General features: G+C 44.6%; 1 protein-coding gene across 1 annotated transcript; it reads left to right on the plus strand.

The window, feature by feature from the left end:
- Positions 1–1,404: 1,404 nt before the first annotated feature.
- LOC127639612 (uncharacterized) lies at positions 1,405–20,488 on the plus strand. The gene is made up of 5 exons (XM_052121723.1): positions 1,405–1,612; positions 2,010–2,333; positions 10,381–10,707; positions 11,779–11,912; positions 19,640–20,488. The coding sequence occupies exons 1-4, from the start codon at positions 1,567–1,569 to the stop codon at positions 11,895–11,897; spliced, it is 816 nt and encodes a 271-aa protein (XP_051977683.1). The 5' UTR covers positions 1,405–1,566; the 3' UTR covers positions 11,898–11,912; positions 19,640–20,488.
- The last annotated feature ends 5,998 nt before the right edge of the window (positions 20,489–26,486 follow it).

Raw genomic sequence — 26,486 nt, forward strand, 5'->3', positions numbered from 1 at the left:
TTCTCACTGACCTCTACTAGCTTTCGGATGGGAGTCTCTAACTCATTAACCTTCTCAGTCAGCCTGACTAATTCCTTACATTTATCACAAGTGAATCCCTCACTGCTGATGGAGGAGGCTATTGTAAACATGTGACATGCAATGCATGAACAAATAACATGAGCCGATGCCATGACTTACCGCAAATTGTTCGTTGTTCCTGAGCGGTGAGGGTTTTGAGGTTGATTTGAATCCCTCACATAATTGTTTGTTGTTGATGGTGGTTGTTCTTGGTAAGCGGTGCTTTGAGATCGATGCAATAATCTGTGTACTGCAGAGGAGAAAAAACGGGTGCGCGCTGAAAAAATACATGCAGTTTAATCGCGATAAAAATAGAACGCGGATGCAGGTGGAACATGCGCGCAGTTGAATCCCGATAAGAGAATAATACGGGAAGACCTGATGCGTGCTTAAAAATGGCAGATGTTTAAGGATTAAAGGCTACAAACACAGACTCTAGCTAGGTGTCAGCAGCAACCGGTAAAATACACGCAGATGAAACGGGAGAAAAAGTGGAAGAATCTGAAACGCGGTAAAATGACAAAGGATATAACTATGAACGACGCGGTAAAATGACAAAGGATATAACTATGAACGACGCGGTAAAATTACAAAGGATATAACTATGAACGATGACTATAACGTTGAACGTATGAGAATAAGCAGTGCTAAGCAGGCCACAAACAAACTCGCGTGCAGCGTGCGTGCTGTGCCGTCAGTACTACACACATTCCCAAAAGTATTATTTGATAAAAAAAAATTACAGGCCATGCTGTTATTGCACTGAAGTTTAGACCATAATTAGCTAAAGAATGATGATCAAGGAATTGATTTTCCGGAACTGGGGGAATCAAGGCTGATGGTGACAGTGTAGACTGCACTGTGAATGAGAAAAGTAATGGAGGAAACCACTGCTAACCAGCCCAGCAGCACACCATTCTATGGAGAGAGTTGGGAAGAGGTGCCTAGCAATCGACAAACACATTTAAGTTAAGATGCTAGCTTCAATTGTTCAATATAGCCTAATTGTTCATTTACTGATACACCTTGTTATTATCTTGTATAATTGTTGATCATTTTGGTAGCATATTAACTACCACAGTGTTTTAATTGTTCAGTTCATGTGTTTCACTGGTTAATAAGAAAATAGCCTACACAAAATGTAATTGTTCAAAAGTGTTTAACTGTTCAATATCAATGTTGTATTAAAAAAAGAAAAAATCTGATCATGAAAAACTGTTGTTTGAATTACTTTTACAAATGCTGTGTGTGTGTATTTCAAATAATATCTACGTATTACATAATGGCGTAGATTTGCGTTGGGATTACGTAATGACGTCATAGCGCAATGACGTCACAACGTCATTTAGCAACTTTTAGCAACAAATCGACCTGCCTTTAACAACTTCCGCTGAAACTTAGTTGGCAACACTGATCTGCTGTTTATTGAAGTCAACAGTCAGTGGATGTGTGTGCGGTTCAGAAACATTTACAGAGAAACAGATTAATCATAAACTCTCCATCAATATGAAGAATCATTATTTATCGTTCTTACTCTTATTACTCGTGGAGGGTGAGTCAAATTCCTTTCTGTTTCTTCAACACTTTCACTTTCAATATAAACTGCGCATTTGCGATTATTCTTTTATTTCATCATTCTTACAGTTTATTATAATTCTGATGAATTATACAGATACAGTATTTCATTCGGACATGTTTGTGTCACTGTTTTTCAGGTTATTGTATAAAGCAGACATCTGTGTTGTGTTATATCTGTGTCTAGTGTTTCCTTTTGTACATGAATGTGTTCGGAGTGAACAGCCCCTAGATCACTATTAAACACAGTATGCAGCTGTATTCAAATACTTTATCACAACAGTAATGAGTGTAAATGTTCAATATTAGTAGAATAATAGTTCACATTGCTGTTTTCTATCTTTCTTTATAATGTGTTTGTGTTTGTTCTGCAGGTGTGTTCAGTGACGTGATGATGTCAGTGATGGAGGGAGATTCTGTCACTCTACAGATTGATGTTACTGAGATTCAGGGAGCTGAGACACTGATGTGGACGTTTAATGGTCAAAGTGATTTCATAGCAAAGATTGACAGAGAATATAATAAGATTATCACAGTACCCCCGAAAAATGTTGAAAGATTCAAGAACAGACTGCAGGTGGATCAGATCGGATCTCTCAACATCACAAACATCAGAACCGAAGACTCTGGACTTTATACACTAGGGATCAATAGCAGTGTTGGGATTCCATACAAGAACTTCAGAGTTACTGTCAATCGTGAGTAGATCAAACTTACTTCTGTAATAATTGTGGGATTAATTGTCTGGAATAATCTGGTATATTTTCACACTGAATGTTAAAGTGGAAACTGTAAAGAAGACTTTAGTGGACGGACAAACACAAATGATTCATGGGTCTTTGATATTAAAGGCTGATGTAGTTTGTCCGAGTCAGACTGTCGGACACGTCAGATGGTTTATTTAGTTTCTTATTGTCTGCCGTGTGTTTTTAGAGAAAGATGCTGGTGTTCATCCATACTGCTGCTCGCTACCTGCGTGAAGTTGCCCCCCACCCAACGCAAAACGTAGGCAAAATAGTCTCAATCATCTGTGCTGGTTTGTCCTGTAAAAATGTTTGTTTGTGCTGCTTCGGTTTTTTAGATATTAAAAGTCATTCTGAGGTCAGTCAGTCCCCCACATGCTCCAAATTCACCCCAAATATTCTCGTTTGTGCCGGTAAAAGTTTCGTTTGTGCTTCTTTGGTTTTTTAAATATTAGACATTGAATTACAGGCGAATTATAAATGCTGATATTTATTGAATACAATACTGACATGATAAATGGATCAATTAATGGTCACACAAATCAAATATAGGTTAGTAGCAGTCTCAGTCATTCTGATTACTATATATTAGATACTATATTATATATTTCTATCTTGTTTTGTGTGTAGTCAGTATGATTTATGAGCAGTGAGCATTTTATTTTGGGTTTGTCATTTCAATCTCTTGCCAAAATGTTGGATAAAGATGTTTTAATACAACAACAACTCCTTGTCAATGTTTTTGTAGTTGCTATTGTGTTTATTAAAAAGGTATTGGTGTTCAGACAGCAGCAGCTCAATATTCATCTGGTGTCTGTCGGACTCACTTTCGCTCAGCTCTGGGCACGAGAACATGAAGCGCAAATCTTCTCGATGTGAACACACTTTTAGAGACGAATTGCCGAAGAATTTCTGTCAAGACTAATCATCACATCATTTGTTAAATAAACAATTATCTTTACTTCATTCACTGCTGTTTCCTGATTGAACTTTTTATTTATTTACATGGTGTAACGTTCCGGTGTTGTCTGTCCTATGTTCTCTGTTTTCACCCTTCACGTTTATGTCATGTTTCCTGGTCCGCTCCGTGTTTTCCGTTTCACCTGTCACTGCTCCCATTCCATGTCACGTTTTCCCTGTTGTCTGCCCGTAGTCTCACTGTCCGAGCGTGAAACTGCAATTCCCACAATTCCTGGCCCCTCTCACTGCCTGCACTCTTCATTGTTCCCACCTGTGTCTCGTTGAGTCTTCATTGTGTTTGTGTATTTAACCGTGTCTGTTTCTCCTTTCCCGTGTCGGTCTTTGTTGTATGTAGATGTCTGTTCCCATGCTTCAATCGTCGTTTTCACTCCAGCTATCCCCTTGTTTACCTTCCGTGTTAAGTTAACCCCTTGTTTGCCTTTCGTGTTTATTTACCTTTTCCCATTGTGGATGTTTCTTTTGTTGGTGTTCTTTTGTGTTGCCGTTCTTGTTTAATAAAACCTGCTGCACTTAGATCCTCATCCCTGTGTCTACCTTCACCATCAGTCGTGACAGAAAGACCGACCAATAATGGATCTAGCAGCGGTTTTCACCACACTGGCCCAGGCAAATCTTCCTGTTCGCGAGTACTCACGGCTCTTCTCCACGGTCGCCATCCACACCGGGTTCGACGACGCTTCCCTCAAGCTCATCTACCGGGGCGGGTTATCAGCCCAGTCGTGGGAAACGCCAGAATTCGGAGAGCACACGTGGAGGGAGTACGTGAGTCTCACCCTCAGAAAACTCACACCCGAGGAACCACCCCTCGTGTTTCCGGCTGTCGAGCCTGAGCCCCTGCCTTCCCGGATCGATGAGCCAGCGCAGCCAACCTCTTCCGCCCGAAGGAGAAGAAGGAAAGCCTCCGCTCTCCAACCCATGCCAGCCACGGTGAGCGAGCCAGAGCCCACGCCTGTCACGGTCAGCGAGCCAGAGCCCACGCCTGTCACGGTCAGCGAGCCAGAGCCCACGCCTGTCACGGTGAGCGAGCCTGTGCCCACGTCAGCCACGGTCAGCGAGCCGGCACCTACGCATATCACGGTGAGCGAGCCAATGCCTACGCACGTTACTGTGAGCGAGCCTGTGCCCACGTCAGCCAGCCGGCACCTCCGCATATCACGGTGAGCGAGCCAACGCCTACGCACATCACTGTGAGCGAGCCTGCGCCAAGGCAGGTCACTGTGAGCGAGCCTGTTGCCCCTGAAGTCAGTGAGCCAGCGCCTGTAGCCTCGACCGTCCCTGAGCCAGCGCCTGTAGCCTCGACCGTCCTTGAGCCAGCGTCTGTAGCCATGACCGTCCAAGCGCCAACGCCTCCCGAGCTTTCCAGAGCTCCGCCTCCCGAGCTTTCCAGAGCTCCGCCTCCCGATTTTTCCAGAGCTCCGCCCACCCGAGCTTTCCAGAGCTCCGCCTCCCGAGCTTTCCAGAGCTCCGCCTCCCGAGCTTTCCAGAGCTCCGCCCTCCGAGCCTCCCGAGCTTTCCAGAGCTCCGCCCTCCGAGCCACCCGAGCTTTCCAGCGCTCCGCCTTCCGAGCTTTCCAGCGCTCCGCCTACCGAGTCTTCCAGGGCTCCTCAAGCTTCCCAGAGCTCCGCCTCCCGAGTCTTCCAGGACTCCGCCTCTCAAGTCTCTCGAGCCTCCCAGGGCTCCTCCTCTCGAGCCTCCCAGGGCTCCTCCTCCCGAGCTTCCCAGGGCTCCGCCCCTCAAGCCCCTCGAGCCTTCCAGGGCTCCACCCCTCAAGTCTCGAGTCTTCCAGAGCTCCGCCTCTCAAGCCTCTCGAGCCTCCTAGGGCTCCGCCCCTCAAGCCTCTCGAGCCTCCCAGGGCTCCACCCCTCAAGTCTCTCGAGTCTTCCAGGGCTCCGCCTCTCAAGCCTCTCGAGCCTCCTACGGCCTTGCCTGCGCCTCCTTCGGCGCCACCACCCAAGTCTTCGTCTGCTCTGTCTCAGAAGACCTCCCAGGCCCCCTAGACCTGTCCCTGTCTTGTGGCCGCCCCCCAGGCCATCTCAACCGGCCTCTGTCCTGTGGTCACCTCCCAGGCCCCCTGAACAGGCCCCCGCTCTACGGCCATCTCCTGGGCCACCCAAACCTGTCCTTGCCCGGTCGAAACCTCCCTGGCCTCCTAAACCTGTCCCTACCCGGTGGACGCCCCCCAGACCACCTGACCCGGTTCCCTTCACGCACCCCCAGAGACTGCTTACCTGCCCTCTCGGCCTCCCTGGTCTTCCGGTCTGCCCCTTGTGCCCCCGGCCTCCCTGGTCTTCCGGTCTGCCCCTTGTGCCCCCGTGGACTGTCTCATTTCCCTTCTTGCCCCCGTGGACTGCCTTGCCCCCTGTGCCCCCATGGAATGCCTAATTGTTCCTTGTACCTCCTTACTCTGTCTGTGTGTGCCTTGTACCCCCTTTGGTCTGTTTGTTTTTCCTCCCTTCTAGCCCCTCTCACCCTATACATCTGTTTATTCCTGTTGTTTTTTCCCTCCGGTCTCTTAGGACCGTCTGGAATCCGGTCCTTTTGAGGGGGGATTATGTAACGTTCCGGTGTTGTCTGTCCTATGTTCTCTGTTTTCACCCTTCACGTTTATGTCATGTTTCCTGGTCCGCTCCGTGTTTTCCGTTTCACCTGTCACCGCTCCCATTCCATGTCACGTTTTCCCTGTTGTCCGCCCGTAGTCTCACTGTCCGAGCGTGAAACTGCAATTCCCACAATTCCTGGCCCCTCTCACTGCCTGCACTCTTCATTGTTCCCACCTGTGTCTCGTTGAGTCTTCATTGTGTTTGTGTATTTAACCGTGTCTGTTTCTCCTTTCCCGTTTCGGTCTTTGTTGTATGTAGATGTCTGTTCCCATGCTTCAATCGTCGTTTTCACTCCAGCTATCCCCGTGTTTACCTTCCGTGTTAAGTTAACCCCTTGTTTGCCTTTCGTGTTTATTTACCTTTTCCCATCGTGGATGTTTCTTTTGTTGGTGTTCTTTTGTGTTGCCGTTCTTGTTTAATAAAACCTGCTGCACTTAGATCCTCGTCCCTGTGTCTACCTTCACCGTCAGTCGTGACACATGGAGTATCATCTGCTACACTTCACTGCCACCACTATAGGGTCAAGTGACACTTCTGTTCAAGATGCTCTTGTGGAAATTAGTGTAGAGTTAGTAGAGATAAATCCATATGAATCAAACTACAAAAGTCGTTACTAAATTACATTTCTGTACAATGTTTTAACTGCCAGTTACAATAGTGTTTGTTAACTTCAAGAATAATGGTACAACATTCATGAGAGCTAAGATTGTCAATGTTTATTGAACAGAAAACTCGTTGCTAATACAGTTTTACATGTGACCCATGATAGTTTTTTGAACACATTGTGCATCTAGTGGTCAACATTACCATATTGGTCCTAATATAAGATACATTATCCTGATATATTATTACTATATTATCCTTATATTTAGACCAATACAGTAATGAAAACAAGTTTATACTGAACATGACATTTTTTTGAGTCAGGATTAAGTGGGTAATTTATGTTTTGCTTATGGCAGAGAAACCAGAAGTTGACAGATTCCATTTTCACAGTCCTGTGTTCATCAAAAGAGGCCATAAGTTCAAAATGGCAACATAGCTACTCCTAATCAGAGCATCTGGACAGAGCTTAGTAAGCAGCTAGAAAACAAGATCCCTGCAAAGTCTCTATACACTTTTGTTAAATTAAATAGACACAACATCTGGACTGCTTTAGGGTTTACTCATGAAAAAAATGGCAGTAGTGATGACACTGATTTTGAGCCAGGGTCCCTTTCACCCAGACCAAAAGATTTCTGGACTTTTGATATTGAAGTTCCATTTCAGAAATGGATTGAATTCATGTCTGAAACGGTTAAATACAAGTTCTCTGAAACATCAAAAAGGGAATACAAAATTTTGAAGCCTGGCATCTGGACACATGTGATAATCACATATTGCAAGAAGTGAAATGGCCCTGCACATTTGCCTTTAAAAGAGCCAAGGTCTATCCATCAGCCACAGAGAAATGCATAGAAATCAGAGGCAACTGTAAGGAGTGTCGTGGCCACATTCACAAAAATTTGACAAAGCGCCTGAAATGAACATCCCAACGGTGTTTAATTAACAACACTGATGACTCCCTGCACACTGGCTGTTCCAAGCGTGTGATGGGGGAACCCCATGTATGGAGGGCATCAGAGGCAACAAAGCTGATGGATTTTGGAGATCCTGAGCCAAGTCATCTGCCTAATTTGGCCACCCTGCACAAAGCAAAGCAAGAGAGGAATGATTTAGAATTAGGTGACAAGGATTCCATTGTGTCACTGCAGATGTTTAAATACAGTGTACCTCACAGTGGTCGCATTAAAGACATTGGACTGGACAAGTTTTTCCTGTCACTATTGAAGTCAAACACAAATGTATATGTCATTATCAAAGACATCTACTAAACCCACTGTGAGTTTTAATGCAACTGACTCAGTAGTGAGGAAACTACAGAGACCAAATGGCAAGTCTGGCCATATATTCTTATATCAGGGCATTCTGGCAGGGGATGAGAGCTCAAGTGTCCCAGAAGTGTTCACAGAGAGACATGATGTTAATGCAACAACACATTAGCTGACAGAATGGATACGTGCAGGTGCACCAACTCCAAAAGAGGTTGTGAGTGACTTTTCTCTGGCTTTGCTCGGAGCTCTGGTCAAGGCTTTTACTCCTCATCCTCCTCACTCCTCTTACTCGGTAAACAGTCAGCAAAAGTACCACCTTGTTTGATCTGTCAGTGGGACTGCTTGAAGAAAAGGGCAATGATGGTTCTGGAACCCCCCTCATATCTGAAAGGTGCAAGAAATACCTGAAAGCCAGAATTGCAGAAGAGTGTGTCATCATTCCAGATGTAAAGGGTGAGGACCTGGATGTGGATCCATGTGACCAAACACCGACAGGGCTAGGACAGTGGGTAACAGACATATGTGAGGAGAGCAGGTCAATTGCCATAGGTAATGGGGGTCATGATAATATGCACTTCCTCCCTGTCTTACAAGATACATACCACTCTGGACAGGGGTAACGATCCCTCACTTTCGAAGCACCAACATCACCGCAAGTTCAGCCAATGCTGAAGCAGAGTTCAAAAACATCAAACGTGGCCTTTTCCAAGCATGAAAACTTGCCTATTCTGGTGGATAGATTCATTGCAACATGCAAATTTGTTCTGCAAAACAAAAAGGTGAGGAGGATGCAGCTGTTGCAACGGTGATCATCACAGGAGACAATCCACTACCCACCACAACTTGCAGTGTAGATAGAAAACCAGAAATGGATGCTTCCTGTTCTGGGACATATGGAGACGCTGTTGAAAACTGGAGAGACCTAGCGGTTCCACCCAAAAAGAGGAATTCATACCTCCTTGTCCTGAATGGCTCCATGCAGATCCATCTGTGAGGGGGGAAAAGACTGAAAGTGGGCCTGTTGAAAAACCTGAATGTGTTTCCTTCCCAAAACAGTGCTCCTCACAGTATTGTGGTCTCAGCAGACAAGTCACCCGGTAAGATCCATTTGTTTGTACTTCTGTTGCTGTACTGCAGGCTTCTGGCATGGCTCATCTTCAGGCCGCAGTGGAAGAAGGCCTTACACTTCTGGAGTCCCCCTGCCTCAGGCCAATACAAAGTCTGTCACAGTGTCCCTCTTCATTCAAGACAGATACCTCAGGAAAAGTGCTCGGTTACAGTCTGGGATAACTTCTGCGGATTGACACTGACCTGGGAAGCAACTCCACAGAATTCCTTTGTGAATTTCCCTCCAATATGGAGAGAGATTTGCTTTAAGGACAATCATTGCTTTCAAAAGAGGCTTAACTCAGGATGCTCTTGGACATTATGTGGCCTACTGCAGGAGGTCTCCATGTGTCTGGGAGATGTATGATGACCTGAGAAGTGGAGTGACACAGTAATTCAACAGTATTTCACACAATAATTCAATTTCAAAAGTAAAATCATTTTGGCTACTTAATTCATTGAGTCATGAGTTTCCACACACACACATATATATAGATATATCATTATAATATGCTGCTCAAGAAAAATGCATTATTATTATCAGTTGAAAACAGTTGTGCTGCTTATATATACAGGTGAAACTCGAAAAATTAGAATATCGTGCAAAAGCTCATTAATTTCAGTAATTCAACTTAAAAGGTGAAACTAATATATTATATAGACTCATTACAAGCAAAGTAAGATATTTCAAGCCTTTATTTGATATAATTTTGGATGATTATGGGATACAGCTTATGAAAACCCCAAATTCAAATCTCAGAAAATTAGAATATTACATGAAATCAATAAAAAAAAAGGATTTTAAATACAGAAATGTCGGCCCTCTGAAAAGTATAATCATGCATATGTACTCAGTACTTGGTTTGGGCCCCTTTTGCATTAATTACTGCCTCAATGCGGCGTGGCATGGATGCTATCAGCCTGTGGCACTGCTGAGGTGTTATGGAAGACCAAGATGCTTCAATAGCGGCCTTCAGCTCTTCTGCATTGTTTGGTCTCATGTCTCATCTTTCTCTTGGCAATGCCCCATAGATTCTCTATGGGGTTCAGGTCAGGTGAGTTTGCTGGCCAATCAAGCACAGTAATACCATGGTCATTGAACCAGGTTTTGGTACTTTTGGCAGTGTGGGCAGGTGCCAAGTGTGAGACAGAGGCAACGGTCAGCTCTTATGGGGAAACCAAGCGTGAAAAACACTATTAATGACAAATAACACGTGCGGATTGATTTGTGTCATAACTGATGATGTTGCATTTAAAGCAGGATTCAAATCATAAAGACAGGAAATGAAAAATGACTTTAGATATTATGAGTTTAAGAACATTTGAACTGGTATTTTATTTCAGGTAAATGTGTAAAACTCTTAATGTCTTTAGATCAGATGAATAGATTCAACTGATGTTTTTACACGTGTGTTTGAACTGTTTGTGTTTGTTCTGCAGGTGTGTCTGATGTTGAGACAAAGCCTGTAATAAAGGGAGAATCTGTCACTCTACAGACTGATCTTACTGGATTACAGACGGATGATGTGCTGCAGTGGAGTTATTTTACACCAGAAGAAACTCATATAGCAGGACTCACTATAGAGACTGAAAACAAGAACATTACATTACCTAATGTTTCTAAGATATTCAATGACAGACTGAATGTGGACAGTAAAACTGGAAATCTCATCATCAGTGACGTCACAACTGAACATTCTGGACTTTATAAATTAGAGATCAACACATCACAGACCAAACCAAAGATCTTCAGAGTTACTGTTATTGGTGAGTAACTCACATGATTCAATATATTAATATTCATATTCTGTGTTTCACATTGTCTGTTGATGAGAAAACAAGCCAGAAAATCAATTAGTTTAATAGAAAGATTTTATTGATTTCATTAAAAGAAAATAAATCAGTTTCAGTTGTACAAAAGCAGTAAACTGTATAATTTAAGGATTAATGGAGATGATGAAGAGCCAGTAATAATGGCATGATTTATGTAAAATATGAACAATCATTCTCATATTATCCGTCACACAGGAAGACATTTACAGTTCAGCTCCACCCTCATGAAACTGAACATCAAACATCCATAATGACATTTTACACATTGTTAGTAAGTACGTTTAATAAAACCTTTAATGTCGGCACAAGTTGAATAATCGCTGAAGAGCTCGTGATTGATCGCTGCAATAATCGAGAATATTCATTTTAATAATCATAAGATTAATCCAATATCAAATAATCATTAGTTGAAGCTCTATTGGAGAACATGGACGACTTCTCACCCCTGAGAAAAAGTAAATGAACCCTAAAAGCTAATATCTGATTGAAGAACACTAACAGCAATCTGGACTAAACATGGTCTGTAATGTGAGTTTTGCTCAATCCTGTGAAGGAGTTTCAGATTGAACGGATTGACCGGTACTGGACGTCTTCTTGCATGAACCGCTCTTTTATTTTCAGACATTCAGATGTTTTGGACTGAATTGTTTCTGAACATTGAGGTAATGAAACATGAGACGAGTGAGTTTGATGTTTGTGTTTGTAAAGGGCTGGTCAAGTTTCCAGAGTTTGATGAAGGTCGATGATCTCTGGATTCAGTTCTGATCGTTTCAGGTGTTTTCAGAAGATGGATATAATCTATAATCTGTCCATATTTCACTTCTGTATTAATCTATAGCGGATCATATTAATTCATCTTTACATTATTCAATTGATTTTTAATTTTAATATTTAAAACAGATGTTGGTTTGGTGTTTATGATACGAGCAGACAAATGTTTCTAGTTCTGATGATTCATAGATCAGATTCAGTGACACTAATGACCGTCTGTCTTTCTCATTACAGCAGTTCCGTCTTCATCTGTTCCAGCTGCAGGTCCGTCTCCAGCTGCTGTAGCAGGAATATGTGCTGCTGCTTATGTTGCTGTTCAGATGCTCAATTCACTATCACCACAGCATCTATAAAACAAAAAGCAACTGGTAAGTTTTATCTACAACAGACACAGCAAAGAGGAAAAATAATGAACTTTATTGTGCAAAGAAATCATAAAAATAGTCCATGTTTGAAGATTTTGTTGAATTTGAGAAAGTTTGTGTATTTAATGAGTCTGTGATGAATATTAATAATCGATGAAGATCATGAACTTCTGTGTGAACAGCATCTCTCTGTCTGTCTGTAGAAACTCACAAATGATCAAATGTGTCCAAATAACATCTGTTTACTGTCAGCAGCAATAACAGGATGTTTGTGATTATTGAATATGATTGTTTTAGTGTGTTATAGTCTCATTTAATCTGTCCATTCTAGAGACGTCCCGATCAGCTTTATTAAATATCTGCCGATACCGAGTCCCGATCCGATACTTGTATTTATCTCCATAATGGAGCTGCAGACTGTTTATTTGTTTGTTTACAAAAATAACTAAGGAAACAAATGAACTAAAAGATGAATGCATTTAACTTAGTGCAGCTTTTTTATAAACTCACAGATAAAATCAACTTCTACTTCGAATGTGTAATAGTTTATTTAACTTTAATATTCAGGATAAATCCAGCAAGTTCTGTATGGATGAATATAATCAAACAGCTCAACTTCAACAAAACATTAATTCAGATACACTTGAACAGGCCCGAGATCAACAATCATGAACTGAATAAAACGAAAGTAAAATCACATGTACTTGTTTATTTCTGACGTGTTTTACATGATCGGCTGTATGAGACTCGTGAAACTGGTTTAATATTACAGGATTAATCAATCCCGTGTGCAGTGAGGTGATCAATGACATCCAAATATCTGCTGTAAAACTAACAACAGTCACATTTAAATCATCTCGTGTGTTGTGATGAACCTCACTGTACAGATCTGGTGAGGCGGGAAAACCCGCATTCTCCACCGCAGAGATGTGAACTCAAACACTTTCTCTGTCATCTTTTTGGCTTTTTCGCTCTCTTGAGGATGTTTTTCCTTCCTTTTAAAAGTTTTGTCCAGTGTTTGTTGCTTCAGCGCAGCAGCCGAATGTGTTTGAGTGAACTCGCCGTATTCTGTCGCGTGCTTCATTTTAAGATGTTGTATCAAATTAGTCGTATTGAACGCATCTCTATTATTACCGCCTCACAAAACAATCCGATTGCGGATGTTGCACAGTTTTCGCTTTCTTGTTTAAAATATTTCCACACTGCTGATATTTTAGCCGTGGAGTTGCTAATTCTAAAGCTGCGTTCACACTGCCGGTGACTTTGTCGCTGCAGGTCGCCAGTGGCTGGCGGGGAAGTCGCTAGTGGGTGTTCCCACTACTGGTTGCCTAGAAACGTTTATAAATGACATTCACGGATGTCATTCCATTGCTGTTGACAGCGAATCGCTTTTCTTGCTGCTAAAAACAAACATTTTGGAGGGAAAAGACTAAATATAAATGTAATCAGTAGATAAAATGTTTTATATAAAAGATGAATGAGAAACAAGGTGTGCTCTTCGCCATAGCGGCTGTTTATCTGCGGCAAACACGCAAATGCCGGTCTGTCTGGGTCCACAAAACCATTCAAGCACGGTGTACATACTTTCACATACAGTACACACACCGTACACATTCTCGCACACACACACTGTACACATGCTCACACACACACTGTGTATATGTATAAAAATATTAAAGAATAAATAAAACGAGCGCATTGTTTCAGCATTGTAAAGACACTGGGTAGATTCGTTCTCTCCAGGACTTCAGTGTCCGGGATTCTGTCCTGCCACGTGATGTTGAGGATGCGCCGCAGGCAATTGAGATGGAAGTGGTTCAGTTTCCTGGCATGTCGTTGATAGACAGTCCACTTTTCCGAGCCATACAGCATGGAGGACAGGACGACGGCCTTGTACATCCGTAACTTCACAGACAAGTTAATTCCACGCTGATTCCAAACAGATGAGCGTAAGCGTCCGAAGTTGCAGCTGGCTTTTGAGATTCGGGAAATAACTTCATCGTCGATCAACACGTGTCGAGAGATGGTGCTTCCAAGATAGGTAAATTTCTCGACGGCAGATAGAACTTGATGCTCAATACCGGTTCTACGTAGGGTGTGCCTGGAGCAGGTTGATGCATCACTGCAAACTGTCTTTTCTGTACTGATTGCTAGTCCGAAGTTGTCACAGGCGGCGGAGAACCATCTCGGTGGTGGCATTAAGAACACAATCGTCGGCAAAGAGCATCTCGCGCACATGTTCAAAAGAGACCTTTGTCACTGCTTGAAGCCTTCGCAGGTTGAACAGTTTCCCATCTGCGCAGTAACGAAGTTTGATGCAGGGGTTCTCGTCTTTGTAGGCGTCCCAAAACATTGCGGAGAAAACGAGACTGAAGAGCGTTGGGGCAAGAACACATCCTTGTTTAACTTCCTAAGCGACACCATTGTCGATAACGTGGGTGAGCATACCGTTGTGTAGTCCGTGGACGATTTGAATGTATTTGTCTGGACAGCCGTATTTCCGCATGATTTTCCATAGGCCATCTCTGTTTATAGTGTCGAAGGCTTTTGTGAGGTCGATGAATGCTGTGAAGAGACTGACATTTTGCTCCTGACATTTTTCTTGGAGTTGACGAACTGCGAAGATCATGTCCACGGTGCTCCGTTCTTTGCGGAAGCCACATTGTGTTTCAGGGCAGAAGGCCTGATTCCAGATGTGTTGTAAGGTGGTTGAGAAGAATCCTGGCCAGGATTTTGCCAGCGATGTTCAGGAGTGAAATTCCTCTGTGATTGTCGCAGATTTGACGATTGCCTTTTTTTTTGTAAAGATGGACAATGGTTGTGTCTTTGAAATCCTGAGGAATTTGGCCCTGCATCCAAATTTCTTGAAAAAGCTGAGTCAATCGCCAGAGGAGCTGGATGCCGCCATTCTTGTATATCTCCGGCGGAGTCGCATCCGATCCTGGCGCCTTTCCGTTTGACAATTGTCTGACTGCCTTCTGAGTTTCCTCCAGGGAGGGGAGCAGATCCAGAGCATCGTTGGTTTCGACCTGCGGCAGCCTGTCCAGTGCTTCCTGGTTGATAGCCGATGGTCGGTTTAACACACTTTGAATGTGTTCGACCCATCGCTGTAGTATCTGCAATTTTTCCGTGAGGATAGTGGATCAATCGGTGCTGAGAAGAGGAGAGGTGCCCACCGCTTGAGGTCCGTAGAGAGCCTTGATTGAATTGAACAATTTTTTCGTTTCTCCGTGATCGGCGAAGCCTTGGATTTCTTCTGCTTTCTTCAGCAGCCAAGAGTTTTCCATCTCTCTTAGCTTGCATTGTACTCTGCGACGAATATGATTAAAAACAGTCTTCCGTGCAATAGACTTGTCCTGCTGGTAGGCCTTGTGGAGTTCATGTTTCTGCCACAGTAACTCCTTTATTTCTGCGTCATTCTCATTGAACCAGTCCTGATGGCTCCGTTGCTTGGGGCCAAGTACTTCCATAGCGGTCGAGTAGACGGCGTTGCGAAGAGTTGTCCAGGATTCCTCGATGTCGGTATTCTCAGGGTGTAGCTCTGAATACATGCGCACACACAGTACACATACATGCACACACAGTACACATACTTGCACACACAGTACACACACAGTACACATACATGCCCACACAGTGCACACACATGCCCACACAGTGCACACACATGCCCACACAGTGCACACACAGTACACACACATGCACACACAGTACACACACTTGCACACACACTTGCACACACTTGCACACACACAGTACACACACAGTACACATACACTACACATCCTTGAAAATACAGTGCACATACAGTACACATACAGTACACATACTTGCACACACAGTACACATACTTGCACACACAGTACACACACAGTGCACACACATGCCCACACAGTGCACACACATGCCCACACAGTGCACACACATGCCCACACAGTGCACACACAGTACACACACATGCACACACAGTACACACACTTGCACACACACTTGCACACACTTGCACACACACAGTACACACACAGTACACATACACTACACATCCTTGAAAATACAGTGCACACACAGTGCACACACAGTACACATACTTGCACACACAGTACACATACATGCACATACAGTACACATCCTTGAAAATACAGTGCACACACAGTACACATACTTGCACACACAGTACACATACTTGCACATACAGTACACATCCTTGAAAATACAGTGCACACACAGTACACATACATGCACACACAGTACACATACACTACACATCCTTGAAAATACAGTGCACACACAGTACACATACAGTACACATACTTGAACATACAGTACACACACAGTACACATACTTGCACACACAGTACACATACTTGAACATACAGTACACACAGTACACATACATGCCCACACAGTGCCCACACAGTGCCCACACAGTGCCCACACAGTGCACACACAGTACACACACAGTACACACACAGTACACACACTTGCCCACACAGTACACATCCTTGAAAATACAGTGCACACACAGTACACATACAGTACACATACTTGAACATACAGTACACACACAGTACACATACTTGCACACACAGTACACATACTTGAACATACAGTACACACAGTACACATACATGCCCACACAGTGCCCACACAGTGCACACACAGTACACACACAGTACACACACAGTACACACACTTGCCCACACAGTACACATCCTTGAAAATACAGTGCACACACAGTACACATACTTGAACATACAGTACACACACAGTACACATACTTGCACACACAGTACACACACAGTACACATACTTGCACACACAGTACACATACATGCACATACAGTACACATACATGCAGTTTAACAGAAGTATCGGTATTGAGGATATTGGTCTTGAAATTATTGGTATTGAATCAAAAAGAAAATAAGTGGTATCGCCCATCTTTAACATTTGATAAGTGACCCAGTTCATTTCCAATTGACCCTTCTCTTAGTTTTTGTCTTTTCAAGTGACTGTAATAATCGTTTGCCTTGATTCTGTTTCACAGTCTTCACAGTTTTGAATCAAATTACTGAGTAATTAACTATTTCTTTTATTTAAAAGAAATGTGACATAAATGTGCATTACAATGTCACTCTTCATAAAAATGTTCGCCATTCCATTTATGAGAATATTTTGCCAAATACCACGTCGCTCACAGCAATTTCCCATTTAATGTCGTTTTATTAACAAGGTTCAGGAGGAGCAAGTTCATTTAATCCGACCAATCACACAGCCAGAGTAAGAGTTTATAAACAGCTGCTTAACTCTGTGAGTTTCTGACATTCGGCCCCGCCCATTGCTCACGATCAGACCCATACAAGTGACTCATTAGTTTCACAGCATCGACTGACACCACTTTATCTTTCCTCCTAATCTGTATTCGTCAGAGCAGAACATCGTGTGAAGCTGCTTCGACGACGTACACACATGAAACAGCTCTCTATGACTGTTCAGATGTTCTCATCTAATCTTTCCACCCAGAGTGACCCGTTAGCGTGAAGCTGCTTCCACAAACCGGCTACTTCTGTGCCTCATACATGTGAAACAACTCCCCACATCTGCTCATATGTTCTCACGCAGCTCGTTTAGGGCGTGAGCCATTCAGCGACTCTGTTTGTCAACTTCTAACATGGATATCAGAACACCTGTTGCATCCCAACTCATTAATAATCATTCCACAAACTCGCCGCGCAGCCCCGATATTAAAGCAATTGCTGCTACAAACTTCCACTCATCTCTACACTATAACATCACTTTCCCTCCTCCCATCACGACAAACGCTTCACGCAGGTAAAATCAATCTGTCATTTTATTTTACAGACAGTCTTCTCTACTCTTCACCGAATCCTTGATTTCAAACTTTTATTTACAAGCCTGAACATACAACTTCATTACTGCATGATTTTATAAATGTTCAACAGTTTGTCATAATTTTGCGCTCCACCCAAGTTTAAAGTAATCGGTTTAAATCAGCGCAGTATGATTTAGCTTGGCACCTTGCTTCAATATTTCAGTTTTTTGTAGAATTTATTACAAGTCATCAATATAAAATGTTGTGTTATTCACCACACTACTGTAAACGGTGCTCTTATAGTATCTATTAAATCCAACTCTCAGGCACAAACTCCTACGATTTCATACATCATCGTCAAACGAGACGAGTCACCCCATGCCAATAATGGAGTCATGAAATGTCTCGCATTACATTGGACTCCAAACCATATGCGCTTAAGTTAGTAAACCTCACACTACGGTATTCATCTGGGCACTCAGTTTCAGGTGCCTACTAATTTAATGACTAACTAGCTTTAAATGACGTTGTTTGTATGCACACGAACGCATGTTTCCTGACATTGTCTTACACATGTCCCCGACATTTAATCTAACAACTATTATGTTCAGTCGTCCGCAGATGCTACATTTGCCTTCTTACCATGATTTCTATTGGCTCAGACCATGCAGCAACTCCTACTACACCGCAAACAGCGCACGTGCTGTCCAGGTGCTGAAACTGCATCGGCATCTCCAAGATCAAATACGGCATCCTTGAACAAATATAGTCATTATTCCACATCGATGCCGCAAACATAGCAGCCCAAAATGGGCTGCTCGGGCAACAAATACACCTACCAGGTCATAGAATACATACCTCATCTACATCCGTAGTAACCATCTCCATATCGGAAGTGCTCAAAAAGCCCTCATCAGCTAACCACGAGGCATTCACGATCAGGTTTTGGAGGGATCACTTGCTTATCCCTGTCAACCAGGCCGGCCCCGACATTTGGATGCAGCGGTGGTCTCTCTGGTCAGTCCGGGGGGCCCCCTGTCTCAATATGCTAGTTGTAGTGCTAGTCACTATGCTCAGGGGCCCTCCTGTTTACATCACAGCAGGGGGTTCGCCTGCTCGAAAGTGCGAAAACTAACTCGTGTTTATTCTTATCGTGGGCTCCCAATTTGAAATACCTCCATTGTGTCTGAAGAGGGATCCAGGTTGGTCTTGAGTGACTAGGATCCATGATAGTGCATTGCAGACCCCTCCAACACAATCTATTCTAGGGCTCTCCAGTTTGATCAGCAGTGGGATCTCCTGCCGAAATGCAGCGTGAGCTGTCTGCATTTATTTGTATCATGGGCTTTCCCGTTGACTCCCCCGTCGAATGCTGTAAGCGCCCTTCCGTTTGAATGATAGTTGGGCTTGCTTGCTTGAGTTGCTGCCGAGTCAGGAGGGAGACTTAAGTTCGGGCCAGGCGGTCAGGATTCTCGCCTCCATGCAGGGCGACTCTGCCCTTCCACGGGAGTGCCCCCTGTGTTAGGCGTAACGATCCCTCCTGTGCCACTGTCCCTTCAGCGTTTCAACCTGCATACCTTCTCCTATCCTACATCTCCCAGTTTCCTGTCCCCCAACATGGACACTAGTGTGAGGCTGCCCCAGCTTGTGGCCCAGCTGGATTCTATATAGTTTGTCACACCTGCCCATCAGGATAGGCAAGCGAGTTTGTGTTTTATTCTAGATAAAGGTTGGCAATGATCTTGAAGCCCAATAAAAAGACTCATTAGAAATGTGTTTGATATGAAATAAAGTCTGTTTAAATGTTTCAATGTTGCATCAACACTTCATGTAGATTTCAGACTGATCACTGTTTCTGTTCCTGTTTTAACTTCAAACTTTCTGTCTTTTCTTGTAGATAAAGGTGCAGGTGAGGAGAAGATGCACATGGCCGCCTGAATTCAGGACACTAAACAGCCACAGTATTTAATCAATGTAACGATATAAACATGAGCTTTGTTTGAAACTAACACTTCAGCTGAGAAATTAACAAGACTGAAGAGCTTCAATTGATTTGGAATAAATTAGAAAAGTTTGTGCTTTCATTCATTATAAAGCTGCTAAATGATAATTACAAATATAATTAATGCTAAATAAATATATAATCAGAATCAGCTTTATTGCCAAGTATGCTTACACATACAAGGAATTTGTATAAGGGATAGATTTCATAAATATCGGCCAGTGTTTATTCCAGTGTATTGTGAAATGCTCGAATCTCAACCATTCCAGTTTTATACATTCAGTCATTCTTTTACATTGTCATTATTTTGTACTTTGTGTCTCATTTTTCTCCTATATCATTTTATTGTGTTTTTTACATACAGTATATCACGCTTCATATATATTACAGCTTAATACTTGCCTACCAAAAAAATATAACTTCCATTCTTTAAAGATAAGTTTCCAAATGATCATTCCATTGAATACTTTTAGTCATTGTTGCTTTTTCATTTGTTTTGAATCATTTTTATTTAGGTTTTAACATATATCATGTTTCATATATTTTAAGCTTCGTGCTTGCCACTTGAAAAAAAGCTAACTTTACGTTTTTGCAGATGACCATCACTCCATTTCTTTTAATCATTATTATATTTTTATTTGTGGTTATTTTCAACATTGTGTCTCATTTTAATATTGTGAGATTTGATTCTCTTTTTTATTTTTCTATATTTGATAGCATATATTATACTTAATTTTTAGCCACATGTACCTGCTGAACAAGAAACAATTGCAAATATGTGACCGTATTTTCTGTTTTTAAAGTAAATCTGCCAGTTGAATCCGATCGACATGTGAATTTGACGTTTTACAGAGTTTTGAAAACCACCGTTTCAGTTCAGAAAAGCTCAAATGAATGTGCAGCTGTCATGTGTATTTCATGAACTTTTAAATGTAAGCTGATATCAGACTGATACTGTCGTATGTTCTCAGTCTGTCAGTATGATTGTTCAGATAATCTATGTGCAAGATCTTTGATCTTGCTTTATTAGAGAGAATTAATGTCATTTATTTGACTTTATAAGAAAGGCTGTACTAAAATGTAGTTTAAGGTTTGCTGATTGTGCATTATACTAAATAAAAATGGATTAAACATATAATCTATCTAAGTTTTGAGTGGCTTATTATTATCTTAGTTTATTGTGGAATAATTATTGACTGAATTATAATTCATTACACAAACCAAGAAATGACCAACAAGTTAAAACCCAAATCGACTCGGTTACTAACGTAACCTCGGTTCCCTGAGAGGAGGGAACGAGTATTGCGTAAGTAGCTTACGCTATGGGAAAACTCTGTTTCTCGAGAAATATTGAAGTCTTTATGTAAAGCGCATTGCAGCTGCACAGCAGACAGCAATGAGCCGAGGCAGCTTCGGTCATTGGCTGTGCTGCGGCAACTTGCTTCGAACCAATGGCGAGGCGACCAATGAGCGTGCGCCAACGGCTCAGCGCTCAGAGCCCGCCAAGATGGGCGTGGCTAGGGCTATATATTAGGCGCCCCGTCATGAGAGTTCTTTAGGTTCAATCGACTGAAGCGAACTGCACAAGCACGGCAGCTTACGCAATACTCGTTCCCTCCTCTCAGGGAACCGCGGTTACGTTAGTAACCGAGTCATTCCCTCTCGAGAGGTCTCTCCTATTGCGTAAGTAGCTTACGCTATGGGAACACCATGCAAAACGCCGTGCATGCTGACTTTGCTCTATAAAGCCAGAGGCAGATGCCTGAGCCTTAAAGCAAAGTGATTATTCAACGAGCCGGCCAACGGCGAGCTATATAATGGGATAATACAGAGCGCCTTTGCCCCAAGGTGGCCCATGGTGGGGCGCTCATTGTAAAAACACAAGCACATATTTTATGTACTGATTTTTCAATTTACTGATATGCATAAAAAACCCTCTAAGTCAGTCAGAGACGGACCTTATAAGGGAGGAGATAATGCTCAGCATATACATACTCCAGTCCATACTACAATCAGGCTGATAGAATGTTGGAATGCAATGAGGGGACCTGTAGGTTATAAAACCTGATAAATGTCGAAGGCGAGGCCCAGCCTGCCGCCGCACAAATATCTTCAATGGGTATCCCACTCGACCACGCCCACGAGGAGGCCATGCTCCTCGTAGAGTGAGCTCTGGCGCCTAAGGGGCATTGAAGGCCCTTGGCTTCATAAGCCAGCCTATAGCATCCACTATCCAGCGCGATATTCTTTGCTTTGAAACTCGCGAGACCTTTAGTGCGGCCGCCAAAGCATACGAATAATTGTTCCGTCTGTCTGAGCGGGGCAGAACGTTCCAAATATACTCTGAGCGCCCTGACCGGGCAGAGTAAATTAGCGTCGCTTTAGTCTGCTGGAGACAATAAGCTGCCAGAGATATCACCTGTACTCTGAAGGGTGTGGAGAGCACTTTAGGAATATACCCGTGCTTTGGCCTAAGGACAACTCTGCAGTCGTTAGGTCCAAATTCCAGGCAAGCAGCTTGATGACAGCAGCGTGCAGGTCGCCCACTCTCTTGACTGAGGCGGCGCCAGCAGAGCGCAGTTTTGGCGAGAGCTGATTAAGGTGCACGGTTCGGAGAGGTTCGAGCGGGGCACTCTTGAGTGCGTCCAGGACCGTGGCCAGGTCCCAGATCGGTACCGAGGGGGCGAGGAGGCTTCATCCTCCTAAGCCTCTTAGGAAACGAATGATTAGGTCGTTTTTCCCTAATGAGCATCCTTTATCAGGATTGTGTGGCCGCTATGGCAGCCACATAGACTTTGAGCGTGGAGGGTGTGCGGCCGCCTCCAGTAGCTCTTGCAAAAAGGCGAGTACACTTGGTATCTCGCGCGATTTGGGGTTCAAGCTCTTGGTATGACACCAGTCACTGAACACTTTCCACTTTTGGGCATATAAAGCCTCGTAGAGAGTGCTCGCGCCTCAGTGATGGTTCTCAACACTCCACTGGGGAGGTTCTCGGGAACCCGTTGAGGGGCCATGCATGAAGGGCCCACAGATCGGGCGGGGATGAAGAATCATCCCGTTGGCCTGCCTGAGGAGGTCCAGCCTCAGCGGAATCGGCCATGGGGCAGATTGCATCATCTGCATCAGTTCTGGAAACCACGTCTGGTTCTTCCAGAGTGGGGCTACCAGGAGCACTGCACATTTCACTTCCCTGATCCGACTGATGACCTGAGGTAGCATCGCGATCGGGAAAAGCATACAAGAGGCGGTTCGGCCAGACTTGGGCGGCGGCGTCCGTGCTTTGAGAAGAAAAGAGGGCAGTGCGCATTTTCCCTGGAGGCGAAGAGGTCGACCTCTGCCTCGCCAAAGGTTTGCCATAACCACTGAACCGTCAGGGGTGGAGAGACCATTCCCCTGGGAGAACTTTGTCTCTGGACAGCATGTCCGCTCCCTGGTTCAGGGCGCCTGGCACATGCACTGCTCTCAGCGGCGCGGGTTGTGCTGTGACCATAAGATGAGCTCCCTGGCCATAGAGTGCAGGGAGCTCGACCTGAGTCCACCCTGGCGATTTATATCACGATACTACCGTCATGTTGTCCGTTCGGACCAGGGCGTGTTCGTTTTCAGGTACGGAAGCTGGGCTCTGAGAGCCAAGGCGACCGCTTTCATTTCCAGACAGTTTATATGTAGGCACTTTTCGGGTTTGACCAAAAGCGGAGACAGGCCTGCCCTCGTAAAGGACCCCCATCCTATTTTGGAGGCATCTGTCGTGATCATTTTTCTCCGTGTGTTCACGCCCAGACTCACGCCGGTTTGATACCAGTCGGCGGCTTTCCAGGGCATCAGGGCTTTTATACAGCCGTGATTCGCTCTGATTAAAAAGTGGCCCGAGCGCCACGGCGTGAGTGGGGACACGGCTCTTGAGCCAGCGTTGGAGAGGACGCATGTGCAACAATCCTAGCTGGAGTACAGCTGATGCCGAGGCCATGAGACCGAGCATCCTTTGAAATCGTTTGGCGAGCGTGCGGCGCCGCTCTGAATGATGTTGCAAAGCGCCGAATAGCGGCAGCTCTGATGAGAGGCGCCGTCATCTGCACTGAGTCTAGCACTATTCCCAGAAAAGAGATATTTTGGCTGGGGGTTAGCACGCTCTTTGCAAAATTGATTCTCAGACCCAGGCATTCTAGATGGCTGATAATCCAAGATCTGTGCGTTGTTAACTGACTCTCTGATTGTGCTATGATTAGCCAATCGTCGAGGTAATTCAGTATTCGCACTCCCGCTGTCTCAGGGGAAAGTGCTGCATCCATACATTTACGTGAATGTGCGGGGGCCAATGATAGGCGAATGGTAGTACTGTGTACTGGTATGACTTCAAGCGAATCTCAGAAAAGGCCTGTGATGAGCGCTATCGGAATGTGAAAGTAAGCGTCTTTCAAATCCACTGATAGAAACCAATCCCGGGCGAACTTGCGCGAGGATATGTTTGGTCGATTAACATTCTGAGCGAGCGAATCATTAAAGCTTTGTTCAGATGTCTGAGATCTAGGATGGGCGGAGGCCACCGTCCTTTCGGGACGAGAAAATAGCGGCTGTAAAACCCGCCTCGCTCATAGAGGAGGGGCAGTTTCTATAAGCCCATCTCTATCAGTTTGAGCTCCTCGGTGCGTAGAACATGTGAAACATCTTTCCTCACTTTCGTCTCGACCACCGCTGAAAAGCGGGGTGGTCTGCGAGCGAATTGAAGCGAGTAACCGTGTTTTATGTTCAAAACCCATTTTGGTATGTCAGGGATTTTTTCCCAGGCTTTTGCTCGCACAGATATGGGCTGAATGCTGGCTGGGGGCGTGTCGCAGTGACGTATGGGCCCCGCGGGCGCGCGCTGAGCAGCTTTGTTGAGTGCCGAGTGCAGGGGTGCGTGTGAGATTACAGGCACGCGTGCTATCTCCGTAATGCTCGCAGCATGAGCTGGAGAAATGTTTGAAACTGTATCGACAGTGTTTACGGGTGGGGGTGCATACATTGTAATAGGCACGCGCACCACTTTCATAAAGCTTCCGCTCTTAGCGGGAGTTTCTTAACTCGTGCGTCGCATCTGTGATGCTCGCGGCATGAGCCAGAGAACTGTTTGAAACTGTATGGGCAGCTTATGGGTGGGGGTGCATATACTGTAGTAGGCACGCGCGCCACTTTCATAAAGCCTCCGGCTCATGGCGGGGGTTTCTGGCCATGCATACAGTGTTTGTGTGTAGGGGTGCATGCATGACAGCAGGCACGCGCTACCTTTATAGTATTTCCCGCTTTTACTGGGGAAGTGTTTATAACTGTGGGAACAGTGTTTGTGTGTAGTGGTGCATTCATGACAATAGGCACACGATCTACATTTATGGGGCGTCCAGCTGGAGCTGGGGAAGTATTCGGCACTGTTTGGACAGTATTGATATGTGGGGATGCACACTTTAGTGTGGACACGTGACCCCTTAGTGACACAAGCAGAAAATGACTCTTTTTGTGATTTTTGTGTGTCGCCGTTAAAGCGGCGTTTGATTGCAGGTGGCGAGTTCTGTGACTGGCCCATTGACTGCTGTACAGACATTTCCAGCCGCCTGTAAGGGGACTGGGTAATGTTTACACGTTTTGGAGAGAGTGGTCCGGCTTCTGCGAGACACGCACTCTCTCTTTTCTTCCTATGGCTAGGAAGACTTACGAGGCTCGGGTTCAGCATGATCTTGGGCGAGGTCCCGTCGCTCAGGCGGCTGCTTTCGGTTAGCGGAATGCGGCGGCGTCGGCGTCTGTTTCAGGTCTGTTTTTTGGCTGGGAGACGGAGGCGCCGCTCTGGCTCGCTGCTGCTGCTGAGGCGGTCTCTGGCGGCTCTGTGGCGAGCTGAGCGCTTGGGCAGGAAGTGGCGCGCTAGCCTGCGAATCTTTCCGAGCTTCAGTGAAGCGTTCCGCGAACTCTCTTACCGCCGGTCCGAACAGGCCGCTTGGAGTGATAGGCTCGTCGAGGAATGGCGCCTTATCCGCGTCCTTCATCTCCGTTAAGCGTCAGCCACAGATGGCGCTCAAGGACAGTCAGGTTAGCCATGGCCCGGCCGATGGATTGGGCGGTGGCCTTTGTGGCTCGCAGGGCTACATCAGTGGCGCTGCGCAGGTCCTTGAAAGCCTCAGGTTCAGGTCCAGACTCGTCCATGGTGCGGAGAAGTTTGGCCTGATAAACTTGCAGAACAGCCATGGAATGAAGCGCTGACGCAGCTTGGCCGGCGGCGGCGTATGCGCGACCGGCGAGAGCTGAGGTAGATCGGCAGGGCTTTCTAAAGATTACTTAAATCATTAAGAGCCTGATGAAAGGAAAACATTGTCTGTTATGGACTAGGAAACCAAAAAATTCACTAGCACTGTCCAAACTCAGTAAAGTTGTCAGAGTATGTGAGCAAAGCGAGGAGTGGAGCAGCATGTTATTGCCTGGAGCTAAGAGAAGGTTTTTTTTAATTTTCTATCCCAAATTGGAATGCCCAATACACTATTAAGTCCTCCTGGTGGCAGAGGACAAATCTCAGTTGCCTCCGCGTCTGGTACCATCAATCCACGCATCTTATCACGTAGCTTGTTGAGCGTATTACTGCAGAGACATAGCGTGCTATTCTGCACGGCATCCACGCACATCTCACCACGCGCACCAATGAATGCAACAACCACATCATAGCAACCACGAGGAGGTTACCCCATGTGACTCTACCCTCCCTAGCAACTGGACCAATTTGGTT

Source organism: Xyrauchen texanus, chromosome 48 (assembly GCF_025860055.1).
Source record: "Xyrauchen texanus isolate HMW12.3.18 chromosome 48, RBS_HiC_50CHRs, whole genome shotgun sequence".
Classification (NCBI taxonomy): domain Eukaryota; kingdom Metazoa; phylum Chordata; class Actinopteri; order Cypriniformes; family Catostomidae; genus Xyrauchen; species Xyrauchen texanus.